This window comes from Populus nigra, chromosome 7 (genome assembly GCF_951802175.1).
Source record: "Populus nigra chromosome 7, ddPopNigr1.1, whole genome shotgun sequence".
In the NCBI taxonomy this organism is placed as follows: domain Eukaryota; kingdom Viridiplantae; phylum Streptophyta; class Magnoliopsida; order Malpighiales; family Salicaceae; genus Populus; species Populus nigra.
This window is the reverse complement of record NC_084858.1, coordinates 4,806,087-4,831,451: the sequence shown is the minus strand read 5'-3', so window position 1 is coordinate 4,831,451 and position 25,365 is coordinate 4,806,087. Positions and strand designations below refer to the sequence as shown.

At 35.3% G+C, this 25,365-nt stretch overlaps 3 protein-coding genes across 6 annotated transcripts; 2 read left to right on the top strand and 1 right to left on the bottom strand.

Annotated features, from left to right (window-relative positions):
• The first annotated feature begins 624 nt into the window (after positions 1-624).
• On the top strand, positions 625-5,908 carry LOC133698582 (protein ALTERED PHOSPHATE STARVATION RESPONSE 1-like). Its single transcript, XM_062121558.1, has 4 exons — positions 625-2,370; positions 3,848-4,071; positions 4,439-4,662; positions 4,751-5,908. Exons 1-4 carry the CDS (start codon positions 1,464-1,466, stop codon positions 5,592-5,594), a joined length of 2,199 nt encoding a protein of 732 aa, XP_061977542.1. The 5' UTR covers positions 625-1,463; the 3' UTR covers positions 5,595-5,908.
• A 2,558-nt stretch (positions 5,909-8,466) lies between these two features.
• On the bottom strand, positions 8,467-11,150 carry LOC133699478 (protein CHAPERONE-LIKE PROTEIN OF POR1, chloroplastic-like). 2 transcript variants are annotated; one of them, XM_062122719.1, is made up of 4 exons: positions 10,748-10,887; positions 10,285-10,322; positions 9,345-9,705; positions 8,467-8,838 (listed from the first exon to the last, which is right to left on the bottom strand). In XM_062122719.1, exons 2-4 carry the CDS (start codon positions 10,294-10,296, stop codon positions 8,663-8,665), a joined length of 549 nt encoding a protein of 182 aa, XP_061978703.1. In that variant the 5' UTR covers positions 10,297-10,322; positions 10,748-10,887; the 3' UTR covers positions 8,467-8,662. The 2 variants fall into 2 exon arrangements, with proteins under 2 accessions (XP_061978703.1, XP_061978702.1); XM_062122718.1 differs by lacking the exon at positions 10,285-10,322 and having other exon boundaries at positions 10,748-11,150.
• A 177-nt stretch (positions 11,151-11,327) lies between these two features.
• On the top strand, positions 11,328-24,333 carry LOC133699474 (uncharacterized). Of its 3 annotated transcripts, XM_062122710.1 has the most exons (14): positions 11,360-11,375; positions 11,870-12,237; positions 12,351-12,417; positions 12,836-12,942; positions 13,073-13,141; positions 13,231-13,285; positions 13,400-13,447; positions 13,557-13,714; positions 22,450-22,688; positions 22,870-22,960; positions 23,349-23,477; positions 23,569-23,722; positions 23,882-23,976; positions 24,068-24,333. In XM_062122710.1, exons 2-14 carry the CDS (start codon positions 12,028-12,030, stop codon positions 24,251-24,253), a joined length of 1,608 nt encoding a protein of 535 aa, XP_061978694.1. In that variant the 5' UTR covers positions 11,360-11,375; positions 11,870-12,027; the 3' UTR covers positions 24,254-24,333. The 3 variants fall into 3 exon arrangements, with proteins under 3 accessions (XP_061978693.1, XP_061978695.1, XP_061978694.1); XM_062122709.1 differs by having other exon boundaries at positions 11,328-12,237; XM_062122711.1 differs by lacking the exons at positions 12,836-12,942; positions 13,073-13,141; positions 13,231-13,285 and having other exon boundaries at positions 11,328-12,237.
• The last annotated feature ends 1,032 nt before the right edge of the window (positions 24,334-25,365 follow it).

Here is a 25,365-nt window from a genome sequence, read left to right as displayed (position 1 = left end):
AAGCTGCTCCCTCTATTTTCTACTACCACAACTTATTTCTTTTTAATTTAGAGGGATTATCATATTGTACATTGTTTTTGTAATTGAAATTGTATTTTAGTGCATTTACAAAATATATCTAAATATTAAGAAATATTATATTAATATATTTTAACTAATATTAAAAATATATTTTTAAATAAAATAACTTTCAGTTCCAAACACCTAAAAAAACAACAGCGACCGGGTCATGATTTTACTCAAAACATAAACAAAGACAACACTACTGCACCAGAAACAAGACAAAATCTCTCTCTCTCTCTCTCTCTCATCTCGCATCCCTGTAGTCACAATACTTTTAACAGTAAATTGACTCCTCTTTTTACTCACTAGCCTGTCCCAACCTCCCAAGTGGCTTGCCTGGTCTTTCCCTGTAAAAATCTCTGCTAAATTTATTTATCAGCACAACTTTTACTATTTCTTTTGTAGGGAAGTCTGATTGATTGAAGATGTTTTTTTTAAGTTTAAAAATATATTAAAACAATATATATTTTTTAATTTTTAAAATTTATTAAAAATGCAATTAAATCGCCAAACATCACCATGGGCAAATACATTTAAGTAAAGAGTTACCAGTCACAAGGACACCACCAATACCATCTCCTCTCTCTCTTTCTCGAGCCCCTACTTTCTTTTAAGTTTTAACCGCTGCCAAATACCCTAAAGGGCTTTCCCTTGTTGTCTGTACCTGCTAGACTGGTTCCCTCCCTTCTCTCCATTTACTTTGATGATCTCAAGCCAGTAGCTTGTCAAGAGTTAATCACCCCTAAAACCATTTTAGCAGAAGCCAAGAGGGGGGAAAAGAAAAGGGCTTTCCCTCCTCCTTGTTCATTTCTTTTTGAAGAGTAGTCTCACTCCTTTTGCTTCAGCTTTTTAGCTAAACCAGAAGGACTTCTGTCTCCCCACATTCTCTGCTATAGTGCTAAGCCATTTTTAGTCTGATACAAAGGTTAGATAGGATCACCACCAAAGCCTCTTCTCTCTTTGACAAAGAAAGTTTCTTCTTCTTTTTCCTTTGTGTTCTTTTAAACAAAAACTAACTTTCTGGTAATGCATTTTTAACTCTACAACTTTTCTTTCATGTTTCCCTAGCCAAGAAATGAAATGGGTTGCTCTATATCTTCTCCCAGAACCAAATTTCTAGCAGAAAATCACTTCTTTTGCAAAAGATGAACTCGGACAACCCGAAACATCTTCAAAAGCAACATTTTCTGCTCTACATGTATAAAACCATTGCTGAAAACTACATAAAACCCATTTTGGCCCAACCGCGCCTCCTTTTTATCCCTAAAGAATACATAGATTCTCTCAAAAAACCACCTTTCTCTCTTTACATTCTTCCATTTCTCTAAAGGCAGCATCCACGCCTATATAGAAGCCAACACACACAGAGAAGACACTTTCAGCTTTAACAAAGTGAAACAATGGGATGTGTTGCTTCTAAGCTAGAAGAAGAAGAGGTTGTATCTATCTGTAGAGAGAGGAAACGCCAGTTGAAGCTTGCTGTAGAGAGAAGACATGCACTAGCAGAAGCACATTGTAGATATTGTCAATCTCTCTATGCAGTAGCAGCAGGCATAAAGCTTTTTGTAGCTAGACATTCTTCTCCAACTTCACCATTTCTCATTACTTTCCCTTCTTGCCCATCTCCACCATCAAATGAGCAGCAAAATGTTATAACAAACCCAATGTTTCTTCAACAAAGACCATCTGAGTCAACAACTCATGAAGAAGCCATCGCTTGCGAGTCTTGTGGTTCTTCAACATCTTCTTCTGATTCTAGTGATCATGAGGAAGAGAGTAATAAAGAAGAAGTCATGCAGAGAGAGGAGCGTGGTCAACAAAGTTTTGGGTACTATTATATGCAAATGCCGCTGCCGCCACAATCACCACAGAGGGATTTTGGGTGGGATTTCTTTAACCCTTTTGACACTGCCATGAGACCAGAGATTATGGGCGCTTACACGAGAACTTCTGATGATGATTTGAGGTTTGTGAGAGAACAGGAAGGGATTCCTGACCTAGAAGAAGAAGGAGATAGAGAAGAAGAGGAAGCGAAAAATGTGGTGTTTGTTGAAGAGAAAGGAAAAGGAGATCTTGGGGAGAGTGGGGGTAATGTGGTTAAGGTAGTTGATGGAGGTGGTGATGACAGCCAAGAAAAGCAAAATGGGCTTACAGTAATTGATAAGCCAGAGAGAGGGAGGGAGTTATTGGAGGCATTGAAGGATATCGAGGACCATTTCATTAGGGCTTATGATTCTGGCAAGGATGTTTCAAGGATGCTTGAGGCTAATAAAGTTTTTTTGCATTCTGGCTTGGAGGAAATTAAAGGTAGGGTAATTATATTGTTATGTTTCTGTCATTATTAACCTTTTATTTCCTGTTATTTTTGCAAGAATATTAATCTTCAATTGCAACAGTTGTACCAAGTAAACATTGGTATCCTAGTATGGTCTCAAATACTCCGAGGTGGTTCTTTACCCGTGTTCATTGTCCTATTTACTGTCAGCTATTTTCACTTCCAATTCCCAACTTTCTGCATCACTTGAAATAGTTTTTATAGTTAAAACTTAAAACCCAATTTCTGAATTCAATTTGGAGAGGACATAACATGAGAAGAGTATTTGTTGAGGAAATAACATTATTGCTTCATATGGTGAGTCTTAGTTTAGATCTTTGTCCAATTTTTTAAAAAAATTTAGGGGAAAAGATTTCCAATATTTTATTTTATCTTTGCTCAGAAATTAAAGTGATTTTCTACTAACTACCATGTGAATCTTCTTCCTCTGCCTTAGAATACTGTTTTGCATAATCCTATCTAAATCACGCAGACTAAGCTACCAAATGTATCTGCTCACTTTCTTGAAGTAATTGGTCTTCGCATGCTATGACTTGTTTCTTTCTTTTTGTCGGAATTCTTTTCTAGCTTTATTCTTCTATTGCTTTTGGTAATCTTTTAGTTAGTCCACTCTATGAATTTTATTCTTTCAATTTTGAAAACATGTACTGTGGTCCTTGTTTGTGTGGGTGCTTAAATAGGGCAAGTTCTTCTATTTGAAGATCTGCCCTGCCTTTTTTGGTTGGCATGTAATGAATAGAATAAAACTTCTTCCATTGTATGAGAACTTGTTTATTCTTGAGCAATGCTAACACATAAAAGCAGACAGGACAAGAAAAAACTCCAGGAATAGCCCTTTTTATCATGATCTTGAAGTGGGATCACTTGTAGGTCCCATCAATCCAACGTCTATATATTTTCTTGTATTTTTTTTATTTTTAACATCACTTGAAAAATAAATTGTTTTTATTCACCTCCACAATTTCTTTTTGTCTCTGTGTTTTTTATTATTATCAATTTATCGTGGTTTGAGAATATGTGTAAGCAAACTTCCTACAATAATTCCTAAAAATGATAGCTCTAAATCACAGGCATGAAAAGTCTTCGAACTTGCTGGTTTATATCTTAAGTGTGATAATGATTGTTTTTTAATTTATTTTTTTGTTTTGAAATACATAAAAATACTATTTTTTTATTTTTTTAAAATTATTTTTGATATAGAACATCATGATTTATTAACATAAAAAATAAATTCAGAATTTAGAGAAATACTATTTGGAATGCAGTTCCAAATTACTTCTAATTATGAGACTCGTTTCACTAATTTATCAAACTGGGACAATGCAATATCTGTTTTCCATATTATTTTGTTGCGTTTCTATATCGTGTAAAACAATAGAGCATCTTACTCCATACTTCTACTGTCAATATCAATCTTTCAAGACTCATCACCGTATTAAATGAATTCAGAGAACTCAACAAAACTAATCCAAGCCATTGCATGGCATCGGTCGACTTCATCAAAGCCATCATCATGTAAGAGCCTTGTAGCATCCAGTTTGAAAGGTTCTTCTACCTGGACAGAGTATAAAAATGATCTCTTTGATGATTATGGAGGAATGGATTCAGGAAGCCATTCACTTACACTTGGAAGGTTGTATGCTTGGGAAAAGAAGCTCTATGAAGAGGTTAAGGTAAGTCACAATCACTCAAAACTGTTTCTTCAGATTGTTTGTTTATGAAGTTTGCCTTACAATTTCTTCAGATCATGAAATTTTCTATAATCAAGATAAAATTGAACATCAATGGGACTCGGTTCCCCATGAAGGGGGATTTCTAGTTTGTGTGCACTGTTCTCTTAACAACATTTATGAAGAAGCTGCCCATTTTGGAAAAGTCCACTAGCTTCAAAGACAAGATGCATGGACATTGGTCTCGATAACCTTGAGTATATTTAAAAAAATGAAGTTAACTATTGACAAAGAGAATTGCAAGATGGTTTGGAAAGCCAAATTTTGTAATCTTTTATTTAAACCCGAGCATGTTTTTATTGTTCCCCAGGCAGGGGACAGTACACGAAAAATATATGAAAAAAAGTGTTCACGAATGAGAAACCAGGATGTCAGGGGAGATGATGAACTCACCATAGATAAGACCAGAGCAGCAGTAAAAGATTTATATGCTAGGATCTTGGTTGCAATTCGAAGTGCTGAGTCAATATCTAAGAGAATTGAGAAACTAAGAGATGAAGAACTGCAGCCTCAAATCGTAGAACTGCTAAAAGGGTAAGGAAGTTACAGAAACTACAAGCAATTCCGTTCAATTTTCATTCTGGGTTTCCTGGTTTTTTCATTTATCTTACTCTATTTGCAGCCTAACGCACACCTGGAAGATTATGTTGGAATCCCATGAAACCCAGAACAAAATTCTACTTGAAGTAAAAACTTTCGCTAGCCCCACATATGGAAAATTCTGCAATGATTCGCACCGGCTTGCGACACTTCAGCTTGAGGCTGAGCTTCTGAATTGGCGTGCATGCTTTGAAGAGTATGTTGCAGCACAAAAGGCATACGTGGAAGCTCTCCATAGTTGGTTAAGCAAGTTCGTAGTCCCTGAGGTTGAATTCTACTCCCGGGGCAGGAGTTCAGCAGCGCCGTATCGAGCATTTGGTCCCCCATTACTCGTGATCTGCCATGATTGGTTGTCTTCTGTGGATAAGTTACCAGATAAGGCAGTATCGTTCGCGTTGAAAAGCTTCTCAAAAGATGTAAGGGCTTTGTGGGCTCAGCAAGGGGAGGAACAACAACAGAAGAGGAAAGTTGACAGCCTAGCGAAAGAACTTGACAGAAGAAACCTGTCATTCCAGAAGGTAGAGAACAGGTTTCACGAATCCAAACTTCTAGAGTATAAACCTGAGCAAGAGACAGAACACCAGCATGAGCACCTGACTGAGAAGAAAGATCAGCTGGACATGTTTAGGAAGAAGCTGGATATAGAAAAGGAAAAACACCACAACTACGTGCAAGAAACACAAAGGATCACGCTGAGTGGATTTCAGACACGATTTTCAACGGTTTTTGAGTCCTTAACGGAGTTCTCTAAGGCTTCTATGAAGATGTACAATGATCTTGTGAATCATAGTGAAAATAATGCCGGTAAAATGGAGAAGCAATCTTTTATAGGGGACTCCCTGGCTGAAGAAAATGGCAGCAGGTGACAGAAAAAGGCTGCAATGGACCTCGATCATCTCCCATTTCATGTATGGTTGGTATATACACTGTTGAAGCAGCTCGCTGAGACAACTTTAGATTTCTATGGTACCAGGTTTTTGTAGCAATGAATTCCTGATTGTTTTTCGTCAATTGGAGTTGTATTGCCTGCTTTTTTTTAGAGACCTGTAAAACCTTTTGTTTTCTAGCCTCGTTCTTGATATTCATATCAAGAAGTGCCGAGGTAAAATTCCAAGTGGGCAGTCATTGTAATTATTTACAGTTTGGTGTAGACCCGATAAATGTCAGGTTTTTGTTGATAGATTGCTCCCTTGCTAAACTTGTTAAGAGCGGACCTCTTTTCAGCTCTTCGCCCTGGGGATATGATGCTCAGAGAAGTGCTTCCCCTATCCGTCAACCTTTCCAAATGACTGAAGCATGATAAATTTTTATAAAAAATAATGAGTAACGTCTTATGACAGGACTGAAGCAGAAAATCGAGCAGAAAATTTTGAGCCACTCTTAGCTTTCTATATGCCACGGGGAAGCAAAATATTGGGAAAGGGATCGGAGGTCCAATGCTTTTCTTCACTGTGGGATTGACCATAGGCAAGGTGAAACTCGCACGGCTACAGGGAGTTAACCATAGCAATCCCCTTCTTCTATGGCGGACCACGATAAGGGCCATCAGGTTATGATCAGTGGCAAGAAAGAAGTATAAACTAGGCTTCAAAGATATATCTATCTAGTCCTGAAGCTTGTGCTTGGCCAAATAGTCGGATTTCGGGAGCACATACTTCTAATACTGATCATGAGCAGGCAAAGAATCATTACATGAAAAATGGTAGCCCGGTAGTTTATTCCTGTCCCACAAGGGGAAGAAAGAGTTCTAAGAGAGCTCTGTGCTACAAGTCCTAGCTTGGTTCCCTAATACTCGTCACAAGCAGGCCGCAGATAAACACCTCCCAGTTCAATCGATAAATTTTACCAGTAATGTTTCCAAAAAAGAATTGTTGTACGCAAATGTTACATAAAAAATAGGAGACTAACAACTCCAGATACACACGGTTTGAAAAGTGCTATATAAATTAAAATCTAGATAGCAGTTCCTCAATCATTCAAAAATTGAATCAAAATTACAATTCTCGTCAAACACACCACGTGACACTACTAAGCAACGTTCGTGTGTTTGTCTGTGTGTGTGGATACGAGATTGAGTAATTATAAAAGATTGTTTTTCAAAATATTTTTTATTTGGAATATACTGTCAAAGCAATCTTTAGCTCGCTGAGACAGTTGAAATTTCTATTTTACCAGGTTTTTGTAGCAACGAATTACTTGTTGTTTATTGTCAATTGGAGTTTCAGTAATGAGTACTGCTGAGGGGGGGAATTCTATATGGGAGGTCATCGTAATTAGTCACAGTTTGGTGTTGAACGAAGAGATGTTTTAGTCATAGGTTGCTATCTTGCAAGAGTTAAGAGAGGATTGCTCTTCAATTTTCAGCGCTGGGATGATGCCCAGAAGAGAAATGCTTCCCTTATCTGTCAACCTTTGCTGAAAACTTTTATCCAAAATCAGAGTAACATCTTACGACAGGCGACATTACTGACAGATGCAGTAATTTCAGCGGAAACAATGGTTAAAAAACCCATCTTTTAATTCTTTTTTTTTTTGGTACGGGGTATATATATACCAGTATTAACTGTTTTAAAGTATTTTTTATTTGTAAATATATTAAAATAATATATTTTTATTTTTTAAGATTTATTTTTGATATTAATATATCAAAATAATAAAAAATAATAAATTAATTTGAATTTTTTTTTATTCTTTTTTTGAAAAATATGATGTGGCCACTTAAACAAACAGAGTAGACTGCTGAAGCATAGAAGCCAAGGGAAGGCAGGTCCACTGCTTTCCTTTACCTTCTGTTTTCTTTAATTTGTGGTTAGCCATAAGCAGTCCGGATGCTCAACTCTCGATCTTTCACAGTTATAGCAGTCCCCTTCTCCAAGGGTCTGCCAATATAAATTTATTTGTAAATGGCTATTTCCGGAGCAAAGCCCTACTCCTACTTTGTCCATGGATGATGTTCATGCCGATTCACTTGAGCAGCTTTAATATTTGGCTCTTGTCCAGATGTCAGTGCTGTGAGTCGGCAAAGAATGTGTTTGAAAACATTGAAATTATTTTTTTTTATTTTTAAATTATTTTAATATGCTAAAATCAAAAATAATTTTAAAAAAATAAAAAATATTATTTTAATATATTTTTATAAAAAAATAATTTAAACCACAGCCGTATTCCATTTTGATTTCACTTCACTCCCGGAAATAGTTCACTTCACTCCCGGAAATAGTTGATTTAGGTGCCCGGCAGGAAATTCGGCCTAAAGCAAAGTTGGGGTTAAAAGGCTTTTTACCGAGGCAGGTGGGAGGAAGGCTGAGAACTCATCAAGTAGCCTGGAACACAAACCATGTGGTGACAGGGTAAACTATCTCCCGCTCTATATTTATGCATGCATTTTTGGGTTTTAACATAAAAATAGTATACCCGGGAGATCTCACAACAATGGTGGGTAGTTTTCCTGAAGGGGTGGAAGCACTCAACCTTTGTTGCGGGCAAAAGAAAAACTAAAATAAAAAGGAAATGCGGCCGCTCCTATCCAAAAACTGACAAGAGATAGAGAAACAAAGACATGAACACAGAATCGCCAGTGTCAAAGTCAATTTAATCATGCCAGAACACGATTTCTGATCAAACAGGATACAGGCAAAGCATACTGGGGCATCAGGTTTCAGTTTTTTAAACAAAAAATAACAAAGGGTAATAATTCCTCAAGGTCTAAGGACTGAATTTTAACTGACAAAGAATGCGTTAAAACATTAAATAGGCGTGTAGAAGATCATTGTAATGTCAAGCAAATTCCAAGTCAATTCAAGTCTCGCTACATTCTATTTGCTAGTTTTGTACAATATGCAATGATAAGCAACCTAAAAAAGCTCGGTGTGATCACGCAATTGAATAATTACAGGTTTTACAATTATATTGCAATTTCAATCTCATCATAACCCTACCTTAGGTACAGAGAGACCAAGAATTGAGATAAGAGTATGAATTCACTAACTACAGCTGCTGGGGAGTGTAGTCCAAGAAACGGGACAATGTCAACCTGCAACCAATTCTCAACTGCTGACCCCACCACTGCTCCAGCCACGAGCCCCCCTATGGTTATTATAGTAGCTTTCCCTGCAAAGGTGACCAGCAACATTCTTAGATGCTTTCTGCTCCTCATACAGAGTTGAAATTCACAAAATGTATAGAAGCTATGCAGTCTTTGTTTACAAGAAGTCATCGATTCACAGAAACTGAAAACAAACTACCAATTTCCCCTGAGACTGAGTTTCGGTCTCACACAGTAAGCCCTGGTAACCCATATGGGTATCATCCTAGAATGTTACACCCAAATTATTCCTGGGCAACCCCCCACAACCAAACCCAAACCCAAACCCAAACACACACGCACACCCCTTTTGCTTTATCTCCAACCATTATGAAGTTGCAAGGGACAATCAGCATAATTAAGCAATTGCATACTGTGCATCATTGACAGAACAAAGAAACTTTTAACCTGAAAAAATGATCTGATTCGAGCATATGAAATTTTAGGCCAAATTCCTTGAAATTTGATGAACTGCATAAAGAAAGATTAAATTCCTAGCAATTTGATGTAGCGTATATGGAAAGAGCATTACCTAACTTCACATTCTTTTTGGTCATGAAGTACAAGGAAGCACCAAAGCTTGTAGCTAATATCAGGCCAGGAACATCAGCCCCCGCATAAGGTGCCACAGAAGGCATGGAAGTGCCATTAACATAAGTTAAAACCATCAAAGCTCCATACACTCCTGCTTGTAAGCCCAACTCTCCAGTTGATGGTGTTTCCACTGAAACAGGGGTTTTCTTAATTGTAGTCTGCACCCACTGTGGCATTGGTCCCATCCCAGGGCCACTTACAGGTTTAACATCAGCATAACGAATGTTACTACTCACGACTTTTCCTGCCCGGCGCTGAGTTAAGCTCCGCATGAGCAACATATCATATGCGGCTTCAACCTAAAAATCACAATTTAACTATAGTGCTCATGACAGAAAAAAATATCTAAAACACAGTGGTGCAAAATCTTATTCCAGCTTCCAGCTCAATAAATGCTTGTGACAGAAAGCAAATGTCATTAATTCAACTATAGCAATGTCAATTTAACGGCCACTATTTCATAAAGACAACACTATCTTATAGAAAAATGAAGAACTGTAGCAAGATAGGTCAACATACATGCAGAAACATCAATTGGAAAGGGGAGAAACCGGGGCGCTCTCTTACCCAAGCTTCAAATTAAAGGTTCACAAAACCCAAGCAAAATAAACCTTAACTACTATCTTGAAATAAGGCTAGAAAATGGCAAAAGACCTAAAAGACACTACATGCTGCGATTTACATGCCATGGACCAAGATCAATATCTCAAAAATCTCTCGAAAATCACCAACCAAAAACACGCTAAATCTCAACACGGGACAGCAACGTGTATCTGCACCCCATAAATCCAGTACCTCCACCACTAAACTCACTCATCACTTTTTACACAGAACATAGAGCTAAGGTACCTTTGGCAATTCTACGTTCTAACCATTACCTGGTTATGCATCTAATGACACGCTGGCTTCCAGTTACCTTCAAAACTCAAACAAAAAACAAAACTTGAAATTCTAATCGCCATGATAACACAAATCCAATCCACTGTAAACTAAATTTAACACAAATGCAATAATTAATCCAGCTTCGGCATGAAGCCCAGAAACAAATTTCCAAACATTGCAAGCTAAACCTCACAATTTGCAAAAACCCATCATTAACAACCATCCAAAAAACAATAAAAACACTTCAAAACACCTAAAGTCTCAAACCTTGATCTAATTGATCAAGTTTAAAAATTACCCATTAATAAAACTAACACATTTAACTAACTACACCCATCTTCATATACTAAATTTAAAAGTTAAAAGCCCAAATTTTCACAATTAGATAAAATTGCAAAAATTTATTCAGAAAAAAAGAAAGAGATAGTAGTCAAGTGTGAGTGAGAACATGTTTATCACCTGTGCAATGGCTTCCTGGTCATCTTTACATGTAGCGACAATGGAATTTTTGGCGCGAAGTATTTCATCGAATGACGCGCCGTCTGAGACACCGAGAAGTTTGAGTGCGCTCTCCACTGACATCTCAAACGGCGCCGACGAATCATCGGCTCTGGAGCCTGCTCTCACTAAAATACGCCTGGGTTGCACAATTACTCCCCTCCAGAAAACAGGGTCTTTTTTTAATGATGATTTTATTTGATTTACGTTTAAGGGATTGTGAACCGGTAGTCGGGAGAGAGGTGAACCGGGTGGAGAGAGGTGATTGGACCGGACTGAGAGAGTGGCAGCCATCTGTTGTTCTCTTTGTGGATAAAAATGTATGGCTGGTTTGGTTTCTTTTTTGTGTTGTAAGAGAGAAGAGAAGACTGAGTAAGCAAGCAACGGTTAATCAGTGAGAGAATATTCCGTAAACTACAGATTAGTATCCCAATTATGCAATCTATTTCAATTGAGTCCCTAAGATTTAAAACTAAACACGATGCTATCAATGGTTTGGGTGTTTTCTGAGGGTATATGTTTGCCGGACATATCAAAGATTTAAAACTTGTTGGTGAACTTATGCCTCAAGTTAGCCTCCTCTGTCCTTGTATGTCTCTGTATTGTGATTACTTTGCTATCAATTCAATCATTACTCCAATAGAGAATAATACCACACAGCTAACTGGATGTGTTATTTGTTAATTGGCATGAAGAGCTCAAATTCTCAAGCATAAAGTACTTGTCTTTTCGCTGTATTTATTTGTGTGTTTTGATTAGTGGTGAAGCATGTTCAAGGTTTTTCTTATCAATTTGTTTGTACTTAAAGAAGAAAAAAATGGAACAAAAATTTATTTTTTATCAAAAGATATATGTTCCCATGTCAAAAATAGACAACTGGTCCTTTTGGTTACTCCCCAAGAATGATTAGATGTATCTCCATTCTCCTAATGATGGTCATTGCCCACACCCTGTCAAACTTGCATACCAACTGCTTCTTCTGCTTTAAGTTCTGCAGTTTACACTTCAATGTATGGATGTGTGTGGTTCACCGTTTTTTTCCCTTTTTTCTTTATCCTGATATCACATTTGTGGCAAGGACAGTGGACAAATCTCTGTATCTCCCTTTGGACAGTACTAGTTTAGTAAGTACCATTCATGCTCAAGATAGGGTGGACCATATAAACTGGGCACTTTGTGCTTCCTGGAAGCTAAATGACTAGCAGTTGAAAACTGTTGACAGAGGGAGGGAAAGCGAAAGGATGTTACTGGGCTGTTGTAGGTTCCCTCTCACATCTTATGTGTTTGCAAACACAAGATGTAGAGATAAAAGTAGAAGTGGGCTTTCTCGCAAAGCAGCAACTCGACAAATCCATGCCAGTAATGGAGAGTACAACAACAACAAAAGGAAGGTAGTCATTGTTGGCTCAGGCTGGGCTGGTCTTGGTGCTGCATACCACCTCTGTAACCAGGTCTTTTTTCCCTGTCTCAATCTCTATCTTTGTTCGTGTTTTGGTGAATAAAAACTTATAATTGAGATCTTAAAGCTAAAGTACTGAATATGGAGTACTGATATTTTGATCAGGGATTTGACGTTACTGTTCTTGGAGATGGGTATGATTTTGGTGATCCTGATGATGTTGGTATCCACGGTACAGCATAATTCCCTTTTAATTATCTTTTCCTTTTCTGGAGTCAGTTGTTCCACGTTTTCATCCTACTAGATGCTTACATCCCTTGGCTCATATTTAAAAGAGATGAAGAAACTGATAATTGCAGGCAGGCAGGGTCTCTAATGAGATTTGCTAAGCAGGAACTTTGCTGCTTCATGGATGAACTTTTTATGAAGTTATATAAACACTGTTGATTTTGTTTTTCTTCTTCCTAGTCTTAGATGCATGAATTTGATTAGGATGTAGAAGAGACCATTCAAATGGGTCTGTGAGCCTGTCATATCTCTTCTTCAACTGTGTCACATCCACGTTGTGTTTCAACAGTATGAGAAAATTATGACATTAATTTTTCTCTCATAATTTGAAATCTAATATCTAGTTTCTGCTTTATATTTAGGTTTTTGGTATCCCTACAAAAACATATTTAGCCTTGTTGACGAACTGGGCATGAAGCCCTTTACTAATTGGTTGCAGTCCGCACAATATTCAAAAGAGGGACTAGAGGTAATTAGACTTATTTGAAATGTTCAGAGAGGAGAAAAGTTTCCAAAAATTTCACTCCTTATTGACAAATTTGCAAGCTCAAGTCAAGTGGCTTTGGTATGTCTCAACAAATCCACGGATCATTCTGCAGGTTGAATTTCCTGTTCTCCAAGATCGGCCTCAACTTCCTGCACCATTAGGAACCTTATTCTATACTCAAGTATGTCTTGTGTTGTGTCTATGTCTTATTTCTCACTCACAAAAAATTTCTTAGTTCCTGAAAAATTTGATCTGGCAACATATTTGCAGTTCAATCGGCTCCCATTGGTGGATAGATTAACATCTGTTCCTCTAATGGCCGCAGGTACAACATCCTGTTCGAACATGCATTTGATACTTGGGAGACTCTGTTAAAGGTGCTTTGTTACTTTTTTTGTAATTTTCTTTCCACTTATTATCTATCTCTACCTTCTTGCAGTAATTGACTTCGACAACACTGACACGGCTTGGAGGAAATATGATTCAGGTAAGGATCTTGATGATAACTGTGGCTTTCTAACATTTGAAATTTGATTTTTACATCTACTACTTCAAGCATGTGGTTGAGATGACTCATTTAGAAGCTTACTGATCAGTTACTACAAGGGAGCTTCTCAAACAGGCTGGCTTCTCAGAAAGACTTTATCAGGATGTTTTTGGGTCATTACTTCAAGTGGGTTTGTGTGCTCCGCTAGAGCAATGCAGTGCAGCTGCTGCACTTGGAATGCTGCAGTTCATGGCCATTTCACATCAGGTATGACAACTTGGTTTCCTCTTTAGTGCCAACGTGGGTGGATTTGTCGTTCTTATTTAAAGGCTCTTCAATGCTATCAAATCTTAAAGCTCGATAGTGTGATAAATGTGCCGTTAAAACAGATGCAATTGCACCAATTTCATAAACTATCAGTTTTATAAATGTGTCGTTAAAATAGATGCAATTGCACCAATTTCATATACTATCAGTTTTTTTTTTTCACCCACATAAACGTCAGGAGACTCATATATAACTGAGAAAAGTACAAGATTGAAAGCCAAAATCTTAGAATTCTGATCCTACAATATTGCCTTTAAAGTAGTAAATACAGAGGATTTTTAGGAGAAATCCTAGGAGCTAAAATAAATGTATATATACCAGAAAGGACCTAGTTATAAGGACTCAAGTCGGAGAATGAAGAGCTGAAATTCCCATCTTGATGAGGACTCGCATGAACTGATCATGACCCAAAGCCTTAGTAAAAAAGATCAACAAGTTGATTTGTAGAAGAAACATCAAAGGTAGGGATGCCATTGTGTTGAACATATTCCCGGATTAAGTGAAAATCAACTTTAATATGTTTAGTTCGTTTATGAAAAACAGGATTTGCAACAATATAGGATGGTTGTTTGATTGTCACAATAAAGATGAGCTAGAGAAGAGCAATCAACTTGTAAGTCTTGAAGAAGAGTATGAAGCCAAATGAATTCACTAGTCATAGATGTAATAGTTTTATATTCTGCTTAAGCTGAGAAATGAGAAACAATGACTTGTTTCTTTGATTTTCAAGAAACAGGAGAATCACCAAGAAACAGGAGAATCACCAAGAAACACAACATAACCAGAGGTGGATCGACGAGTGGTAAGACAATTAGCTCAATCTAAATCACAATAAGTTTGTAAGTGTAAAGAACTAGTGCTAGGAAGAAATATACCTTGGCTAGGTGACAATTTAATATAACGCAAGATGCACACAACAACATTAAGATAGGGTTGTCGTGGATCTTGTATGAACTGACTTAGAACTTGAACTAAGTAGCTCAAGTCTAACCACGTGACAGTCAGATAAAGTAATCGCCCAATGAGTCGTTGATATTGACATGGGTCAGCCACTAGTTTACCAAGATCAAGTTGGAGTTTAAGCTTCTGCTCCATAGGGAAGTGCATATGTTTGCTAGCTAGAAGACCCTTTTCTTGAAGAATATCCAAGGCATAAGTACTTTGTTTAAGAATAATGCTTTTAGGAGAAGAGAACAACTTCAATTCCTAAAAAATGCTTCAATACACCAAGACCTTTGATGTGAAATTAAGCATGTAAGTGTTCTTTTAAGATTAGAAATTTGATTAGAATCATAACTAGCCACAATAACATCATCCATATATACTAGGAGAGCAATAAAGATATTGTCTCTTCCATTTATGAATAGAGAATGGTTAGCACCTGATTGTTGGAAACCAAGATCAACCAAGAAAGTCTGGAACTTATGGAACCATTTCCTGAAAGCCTATTTGATACCATATAAAGAATTGTGCAAGCAGCACACATGAGTATCACAAGGTTTGTAGAAGCCCATGAGTATTTTCATATAAATTTCCTTGTTTAAGTCACCATGTAAGAAGTCATTGTTGACAACCAGTTGATGCAATTTCCATCCTTCACTGGTAGCCACTGCTAAAAGGCAACGAACACTAGTAATTTTAGCAATTAGAGTGAAGGTGTCGATATAAACAATTCTTTCAACCTGAGTAAACCCCTTAGTGACAAGTCAAGCTTTAAATCTCTCAACAGTCCCATCAACATTGCATTTGATTTTATAAACGCATTTGGAGTTAATGAAATGTTTTACAGGAAGTAGGTGCTTCAAGTCCCAAGTAACATTAGTCTCAAGAGCAATAATTTCAATTTGCATAGGTTGCTGCCATCTAGGATCTTTAATGGCTTGGGACTATGTCCAAGGCTTATCAAGGGAAGTGATGACTGCTAAAAAGGATTGGTGAGAATGTGAAAAATATGTATATGAAATAATAAAGGAAAAGGGGTAAGCAATACCTGAGTTAGTTATTGGAAGTGCAAGTGCAAAGGGATTTATTGAAGATGGTAGCTCAAAGGCAAAACCTTAGAGTTTGGACGCAAGTTGGCGTTCACGTCTGGGTTTGAGAGAAGCAGGAACATGCATGACTTGCTCAATGGGTGGAGAAGTATTTCTAGCATGAAAATTAGGTGTGGAGTTTGGCAATGATGATATAGACTCAACTACATTGTCAATATGAGACTCAAACAAAGGTAAAAGGACAATGATATTGGTATCCTGATCATGATTAGAATTGAAATGAAACACATGCTCATAAAAAATAACATCATGTGAGATGAATGATTTGTGTGTATTCAAATCATAGATTTTTTAACATTTTTTACCATAAGAATAACCAAGAAAAACACAACGAAAGGCACGCAGATCAATTTTATCATATGACTTAGAATAATTATGAGCATAACACGAAGATACAAAGACATGAAGATGGTTATAGGTAGAAGCTTTACCTAATAACACTTCAGATGGTGTTTTTCCATTTAGGAATGGGGAGAGAGTGATATTGATCAAGTACATAATTGTAAGAACACACTCACCCCAAAACTTAAGAGGGAGGTGTTTATGAAATCGAAAAGCATGAGCCATTTCAAAAATATGACGATGCTTGCATTCCCCCAATCCATTTTGTTGTGGGGTATGAGCGCAATTCAATGCTTCTTAAAACATAAAATTATTTGAATTTATGAGAGGTAAACTCCCCCTTCTATTATCACTCCTAATCGTTGGAACTAGAAGGTTGTATTATGTTTGAACCATATTACAAAATAAAGTAAAAAAATTAGATGTTTTAGATTTTTGACATATTGAGTAAACCCATGTACATCTAGAAAGTCATCAACAATACTTAAAAAATAATAGGCACCACAGAAAGATGGTGTTTGATAATATCCTAAAACATCATAATGAATTAAAAAGAAACACCTTAAACTTTTATTTGAACTTTTAGGAAAACACAAACGAGTTTGATTGGACTTGTGACATATGTCACAGACAGAATCTTTAAAAATAACATTATTCATAAGAGGAATTTGTTTTAAATGAGAAAAAAAAATATGGTCCAAACATTGATGCCATAAACTTGCATCCTTGATGCTTGAAGCTGAATGAGCAACACAAGAACCGTTATTAAAAGAGCATTGATAAACCTTATTTTGAAGCTTACCTACTCCAATCAGCCTTCACGTTTTGAGGTCTTGAAAGATATAAAAATCAACAAAAAAAAGGACCACACAATTTATTAGCTATCTTTTTAACATACAATAGAGTACAGGAGAAACCAAAGACACAAAGAACATCTTAAAGTTTTAGAAGAGGAGTTATGACAATATCTTCTATATGAGTGGTAAGTAATTTATTACTATTAGGTTAACCAACTAGAACATGATTTGAAATAGCAAGCTTTTTATCAAAAAGTTAATTGGAACCAACCATATGGTTAAAGACATCATTGTCAATAACCTATATGTTATCAGACTTACCAGTATGATTAACGAGGCTCAAGGAACCACAATTTAGAAAACACATAAGTTGATTATATTGTTCCATAGTAAGACCAGAGATGAGTGAAATATTTGAGCCATCACTCAGTCCTGTTGTTCCCCCTGAATCAGTTGAGTTCACAATATATACATGGTTCATTAACTTCCAGGTTGCAGGCTTGCTTGGTTTCTTTTAATCACTGCGATGTTGTTGTTTTCAACCTAATTGATACCTTATCAGCTAATAGCATTTAATTTGTGTATGATTTGAATAATTTCAATGCTCATATTGCTTCTAAAATCTGTTATGTCTCCTATTGAGTTTTGAAGTGGCAGTAAGTGTAGTGGCTTCTATGATAGAAAGATGTGACCATGCTATTGCTTGTTATCTTTCTTCATGAAAAATCATGCCATATAATTTACTTAATTATAATAAAAGCTCACTATTTAGGATTTAGAAACATATCGTCTTGAAAGAATCATTTAGACTAAGGAAAAATTGAAGCACCTTCCCTCTCTTTTTAACTGCTGGAAATTCTTTTCCAGTACCAGTGACATTAAGGAATAATATCAAATATTTGGAGTTCATCCTAAAGAGCCTTAAACTTGGAATAATAGATATCAATTGTTTCGTTGTCTTGACGAAGCATGTAGATCTTTTCTTGAGTTCATGTCATGCGTGCAGCGTTCACTTGAAAAAAATGCTCCTATAATTCTAGCCATAACTCTCTTGTAATGTTAGCATAAACCATATTATCATGCAAATCTCATGATAAAGCATTGAAAATCCATGGAATAACCATGGAATTGCAATTTGTCCTAACTGTATATTGTTATGCAGTCTATTCTAGTCTCTCAAAAGATCCATCAATAAAACTTTTTTTTTTCCGTAGAGAGCATTCTTTATGGCTCTCTTTCATGTAGGTAATTATCCCCATTGAGAACACGAGTCATGAGAGTAGTCCCCGGGTTATCTAAGGGATGCCAAAAATATAGTGAACAAGGATCATTAGAGGGTTGTGTTTGGTTATCTCTTCCTCTCAATTGACTAGGAGTTTTGTTTGTGTTGGTTGCACTTTCTTTTGACATGCAAAAGCTCTGGTACCGTGAGACAAGAATAAGATTGGAAGCCAAAAGCTTAGAGTTATCATTCTACAACATTGCTTTTAAAGGTTGTATTACAGTAAATACAAAGAATTTTATATATGCCAGAAGGTAAACACAATCAATCCTAGTTATAAATAGTGTATCTCACAATAATAACAATGTCATTCAGCATTACCCTTTAACTTAAAGAGACCACCAGGCCTATTTCATGCAAGCTTTGCTCGGTTCCATAGCCAAGGCTCAGTGGCGGAGCCATAGAAGGACAAAAGGGGGCAATTGCCCCCTTAACTTTTTTTATGTTAAAATATTAATATATTAGTTTAGGGAATTGTTACTGTAGGGAAGGAAAGTTGAAGTTATTATTGTTTATTATTGTTGACTTATACACACACACACACACACACACACACACACACACACACACAGCTCATTCCACAAATTTTTCCTTTCTCCCTTTTGTTTCTATATCAAATCAATAGGGACCGGCTTAAAAATATGGAGTCCCCTGATTAACAAAGAGTATTTTTTGTTCCCTGTCTTTGCCGCTTTGTTCTTTTCATGAGCTGCTGCGCCGCTTTGTTCTTTTCATGAGTTATTGTTCTCTGCCTCTTCAATATGCAAATTTCTCATCAAGTATAGTTAAGCAATTAATTTTTTTTTGCCTTTTGCTTTATATATTAGGTAAATTTTCTTTATTTTTTATATTTATTTCATTGTTTAATTTTAATTTTATTCTTTTATAATTAGTTATTAAAAATATTAGGGTTTATGATAATTAAGGGTTTTGGTATGAATATGTTCAAAATAAATGTTTAAATTTGCTAATTTAATCAATTAAATGTTTCTTTTCTTATTATAAAGGAATCAATTAATATTCATGCAAAACCACTATTCTTGACATCTCTTGCATTAGCAGATTAGTTTATTGAAATTTAATATTTTTCACATGTTTTGTTTGTAAGTAAAATATCAAGTAGAAAGCATGTTTTTCAAGAATTATTCCTCTTACACATACACTAGGCATTGCTCCTCAATTAAATATCTAGAAATGATTAAGTATAATGTAATCAATATACTTATTATATACATATAGATATGAATTGAAATAGGTTTTGATTTGATGAATTGATGTGTATTTTGCTATGAATTTCATATGGAAGATTTAGAATTATTGTGTAACTCAACTGACTTTTATTTAACAGTGAATTATTGTGTAGTTGTGTTAATTATTATGCAGACACTAATGATGATAAAAAAAATCCAGCATGTTCATATTAAATTAACATGTCACTAGACAAGTATTTCAAGCGTAAATCCATTGAGGATAAAGAGTCAATCAAAGCTTTGAGTCATGTAACTCAATCAAGTTCAAAGAAAATTCATTGAAATCAACTCTGACACTCTCCTTACTGACCCTGGCTTAAGAAGACCAATTTATGAATACCATATAAATGATAGGGATGCAATCCGAAGAGCTTATCTACAAAAAGGTCATTGCCAACCTTAACACTGTGATTTTCCTTAAAAACAATTTGGGAATATATCAACACTACGACGCTTTAATCCGGCTTCGTTTGGTGCATACCCAACATGGTTAGAGTACAACATAGCCAAAGATGGTGTCTTTTGCTTGTATTGTTATCTCTTCAAAAGAGGGTGTTGATTCTTTTGTAGGTGATGGGTTTTCAAATTGGAAAAAAAGGAAAGATTTGATCTTCATATTGGAAAGTCTAATAGTAGTCACAATGCAGCTCGAATAAAATATGAGAATTTGATGAATGAAAAACAAAGTATCATGACTTTGTTATCTGAGCAAACAGTAAAGAGTCAAAGTGATTATCGAACTCGATTGAATGCTTCAATAGAGTGTGCTCGTTTTTTGTTGCACCAAGGACTTCCATTTCATGGTCATGATGAATGTGAATGTTTAAGCAACCAAGGAAATTATCTAGAGCTCTTGCATTTCCTTTTCAGAAATAATGAAGCTATTAAAAGAGTTACTTTTAGTGAAGCTCCTAAACATAATAAATTGACTTCTTTAGATATTCAAAAAGACATTACTCAAGCTGCTGCAGGGGAGATTACAAATGTGATTATTAAAGATCTAGGTGACTCATTATTTTCAATTTTAATTGATGAGTCACGTGACATATCAATCAATGAACAAATGGCAGTTGTTCTATGATATGTAGGCAATAATGGACATATAATTGAACATTTTCTTGGTATTCAACATGTGTGGGATACAACTGCTAGTTCACTCAAGGCAGCTATTGAAGCTTTGTTTTCTAAACATATGCTAAGCATATCAAGATTGCATGGTCAGGGATATAATGGATCTAGTAACATGCCAGGTGAATTCAATGGATTGAAAGCATTTATTGTAAATAGCAATCCAAGTGTATATTATATACATTGTTTTGGTCACAGACTTCAATTGACTCTTGTGGTTGTTATAAAGAAACATAATGAAGTTGGAGATGTCTTTAATTTTATTTTTAGCACTATAAACATAGTTGGAGCATCATGCAAAAGGATGGGGTGATTAGAGAAAAACAATATGCTAGAATTATTGAAGGACTTGAAAATGGAGAAATTTCTAGTGGACAAGGCTTGAATCAAGAAACTTCTTTTAGAATATATGGTGATACCCGTTGGGGCTCCTACTATGTTACAATTATTCATCTACTTGCAATGTTTTCATCAGTTCTTGATGTGCTTGAGATTATAAGGAAGGATGGGATGAACTAAGAACAAAGAACAAAAACAATTGTTTTAACAGATATTATGGAATCATTTAATTTTGTATTTATGCTTCATTGTTTAAGAAGGATACTAACAGTTACTAATGAGTTCTCACAAGCATTACAAAGAAAAGATCAAGACATAGAAAATGATATAAGTTTATTGAAAACATCAAAGGAATGATTCAAAATGATGAGAGAGAATGATTGGGAATCTTTACTGGAAGAAGTGTTATCTTTTTGCATCAAACATGATATTGATATTCTAAACATGGATGATGAGTACAACCTTCGTGGGCGTTCAAGGCGAAAATCTCAAGGGATTACAAACCTACACCATTTTCGTTATGAATTGTTCAACAATATCATTGACATGCAACTTACTGAGTTGGATGATCATTTTACCGAGACGAGTACAAAGTTACTTCTTTGTGTGGTATGTTTAAATCCAAGTGACTCTTTCTCTACTTTCAATAAAGAAAAGCTTATTCGCCTTGCTCTTTTTTATCCCAATGAATTCTCTATAGTAGACCTTATGGTACTTGGTGACCAACTTGATACATATATTATTGATCTACGTGATGATGATGAGTTCTCTGGTATTGAAGGTATTGCTAGTCTTGTAGAGAAAATGGTAAAAACAAAGAAGAATTTGATATTTTCATTAGTATATATGCTTATCAAATTGTCATTACTTCTACCAGTTGCAACTGCTACAGTGGAGAGAGTTTTTTCTGCTATGCATATTGTCAAGAGTAGATTGTGGAATACGATGGGAGATAAGTGGATGAATGATAGTTTGGTTATATACATTGAGAAAGATATCTTCGATAAGATTGATAATGAAGCTATTATGAAGCGGTTCCAAAATATAAAAACTCGAAGAGAACAATTATAATGTAAGTTTTTTCAGTTTAAAAGTATTTTTAAACTAATTTTACTTGATATGAATTAGTATATGTGTTTTGAATTGATTTCTAATGCATATCTATATAATATAGTATTTGTTAATAATTTGCCCCCTCATTGAAAAAACTCTAGCTCCGCCACTACCTAAGCTGCAACAGTGTATCACTGTCTGATGAACGATGTAGTTAAATACAATTCCAAATTATTGGCCGCGAGGTAAAATTTAGAAAGGTTGTATTAATTTTTTTTCTTTGATCTCTTTTGCATCATATACTATTGTATTATTGCATACCACTGCATCAATATGGTATTACTTCTGCATGATTATGGTACTTCTGCATTGTGTGTTATTTTCATTTTCTTGATATAAATTTTACAAATATCATTTATTTGGATGCTTATAGGGAGATCTCGATATGGTATGGTGTCGCGGGTCAGTCAAAGAAAGGATTTTCAATCCATGGATAGAGTTGATGAGTAATAAAGGTTGTCAATTTGTGGACAGTAAAAAGGTGATAGATTTTTCATTCGATGAGGAAACAGGTTGCATTTCAGACGTGGTTTGTGACAATGAGACATACAAGGCAGATGCAGTTATTTTGGCTGTTGGAATTTCCACGGTCCAGGAACTCACTAAGAATAGGTTTGTTGTTCCGTAACTTTTTTCACCTTTGATTTCAAATTTTCACTATTAGTTGAACTTTCAGCTCAATGTACATGTTTTTTTACTCAATTGTTAAATCGATAAATGTGACACTCAATGGAGAAACATTTTTCACCTTGGATTATAAACCTATTTTAACCGATAATTAGGTCTTATATAGTGCAGCATTAAATACAAGAGAGGAGTTTCTGAAGGTTTTAAACCTGGCTGCCAGTGATTTGGTCTCCACTAAACTTTGGCTAGACAAGAAGGTATGTCCAGGGATAATCCTACATGTCTTTTCTCTTTGGATTTCTCATTCAAATAAAGATATGAACCATCTAAAACCCAAAACTAGTTTACTTTTGCAAACGTTAGTTTATTTTCTTGGTTTATTTATAATGAATGAAGCATTCAGGTATCTAGAACTTTAAATTCTAGCTTATATGCAGAATGAAGTGCCAACATGTATTATAAGATAGACAAATAAAGGTCATCATGTCTCGCCATTAACCACATGTTTAGCTTAAATGCAACATTTTTGCACCAACACGACTTATAATGATAAGCATGGATACTTAGACAACTCCATTTTTCTTGAAGTCTATGCTTATGTACTTAAAAAATCTTGCACCTTTCTACTCTGACTTGTGTGAGCAGATCAGGATTCCATTTGCAAGGAATGTTTGCTCTTCCTTTGATGATTCGTCTGGGTGGACTTTCTTTAACTTGAATGAACTTTTTGATGAGCATAGGAACAGTCCTGTAACAATTGTCCAAGCTGATTTTGTGAGTATTATTCTATAACAAAGGATACGATCTTTAACAAATTTTGTCTGAGGTGATGCGTACCTTTATTTTGATTACTTTTCATATGCAGTATCATGGTAATGAGTTGGTACTGCTCAAAGACGAATACATAGCTACAAAAGTAATGTCTTATCTCTCCAAGTGCGTCAAGGACTTTGAGGTAGCTCATGTTACCAATGTGGAAATTGCCAGATTTCCAAAATCCTTGACACATTTCTTTCCAGGTAGCTTTCTAAGAGCTTTGCAGGCTAATAACATCTTGTTTCGCACTAGACACTGTTTGATAGGCCTTTTCTGCTTCATTAAGATTCAACAATCTTTTCTGCATCAAGTCCAACCTTTCCTTTTTTTCCATTAATCTCATCCAACTTTTCCTCTCGCAGGTTCATACAAATATATGATGCGTGGATCTACATCTTTCCCGAACTTGTTCATGGCTGGCGATTGGATTATTTCGCGGCACGGATCATGGTCACAGGTGCTATCTCTTTTTGATTAAATTGATTGCCTTGAGTGGGTTAAAAAAAACAAAATTTTAATTGTATGGTTCTACATGTTACTTCCAACAGGAAAAATCTTACGTGACTGGACTGGAGGGTGCCAACCGAGTGGTAGACTTTCTTGGAGAAGGAAATTATGCTAAAATAATTTCACTAGATGAAGATGAACCTCATATCCAAGCTCTCAGAAACCTTAACAGAAACTTTAAGGAGTTCAGCTCTCAATTTCCACTGTCTGATTATTTCCTCCAGTGAACCTTTCATTCGAATATACTAATATGTTGCACTGATCTCTCATAGTTCTTCAAGTTCATGCAGTGTTATTGTAGCATCAAGTTCAACGTGTATGCCATAATTTTTGAGACTTTACACTTTACACCATAGTTTTTAAACTTGGCTTAGCCCAATGAATTGACATGAAAAACTATGGCTCGGGTTGATTTTCAATTTGAATTAAAAAAGATATTGACTGAGTTGAACTTAATTAACCTAATTGGTTGCCTTGTGACTCAAATAGGTCAACATTAAAGAGATTTTTTTAAAAAAAATATCATTTTGAAAAAAATATTAATGCAGTTTAATTTTGTAATATATGAGTTGATTGAGTGATTCCAATAACCAAGATCATTTTTCATATCAAGTCTCAGAAAATGTAAAAATTATGCTTACTATTAACAATAAAAATAAATAAATATTGTAGAAATAAAAAATAACATGGATTTTGCATTAATTATGTGAACATTCTCACATGTGGGATCAAGAAATGAAAAATAAATAAATTTTGAGTTAATAAACCTTTTTAATCCCACTTAGTAAAACAAAAATTGTTGTGTTACAAAAATTTAACATTTGTTCAAAAATTTTATGTGCAATGTTAAAATACTATAGAACCCCTTCTAATTTTTTTTATATTATTAAATTATTTTGATGTCTTAATATTAAAATAAATTTTTACTAAAAAACACCACATTCACAACACCCCTAAAAGTCTTTTGGTGGCTTTTTCTTTGAATTTTGGGAAAATTTATTTTCAAATGAGTGTGATTGTACATATGTAGTTCTTGAATTGAGGAGAGTTATATTTAAAAAATCCATTATTTTTTTTAAAAAAAGCTTTATTTCAAAGATTTTCTTTTTTTCCATCATGTTATTTACAACTATTATTTCTCTCGTTCGTCAATTAAATACATCTTTCTTCACCGCCACTATTAATTTAATATTGCAATTACAAACTAGCTATTTTTATATTAATCAGGATTTATAAAAAAAAAAAAAAAAAATCTAATACCAAGGGAGACATGGGAGGTTGGTAGAGGCCCGGCCCCTAAAAAAAAAGAGAAAAGAACTCATTAATATTATGCCCTAAC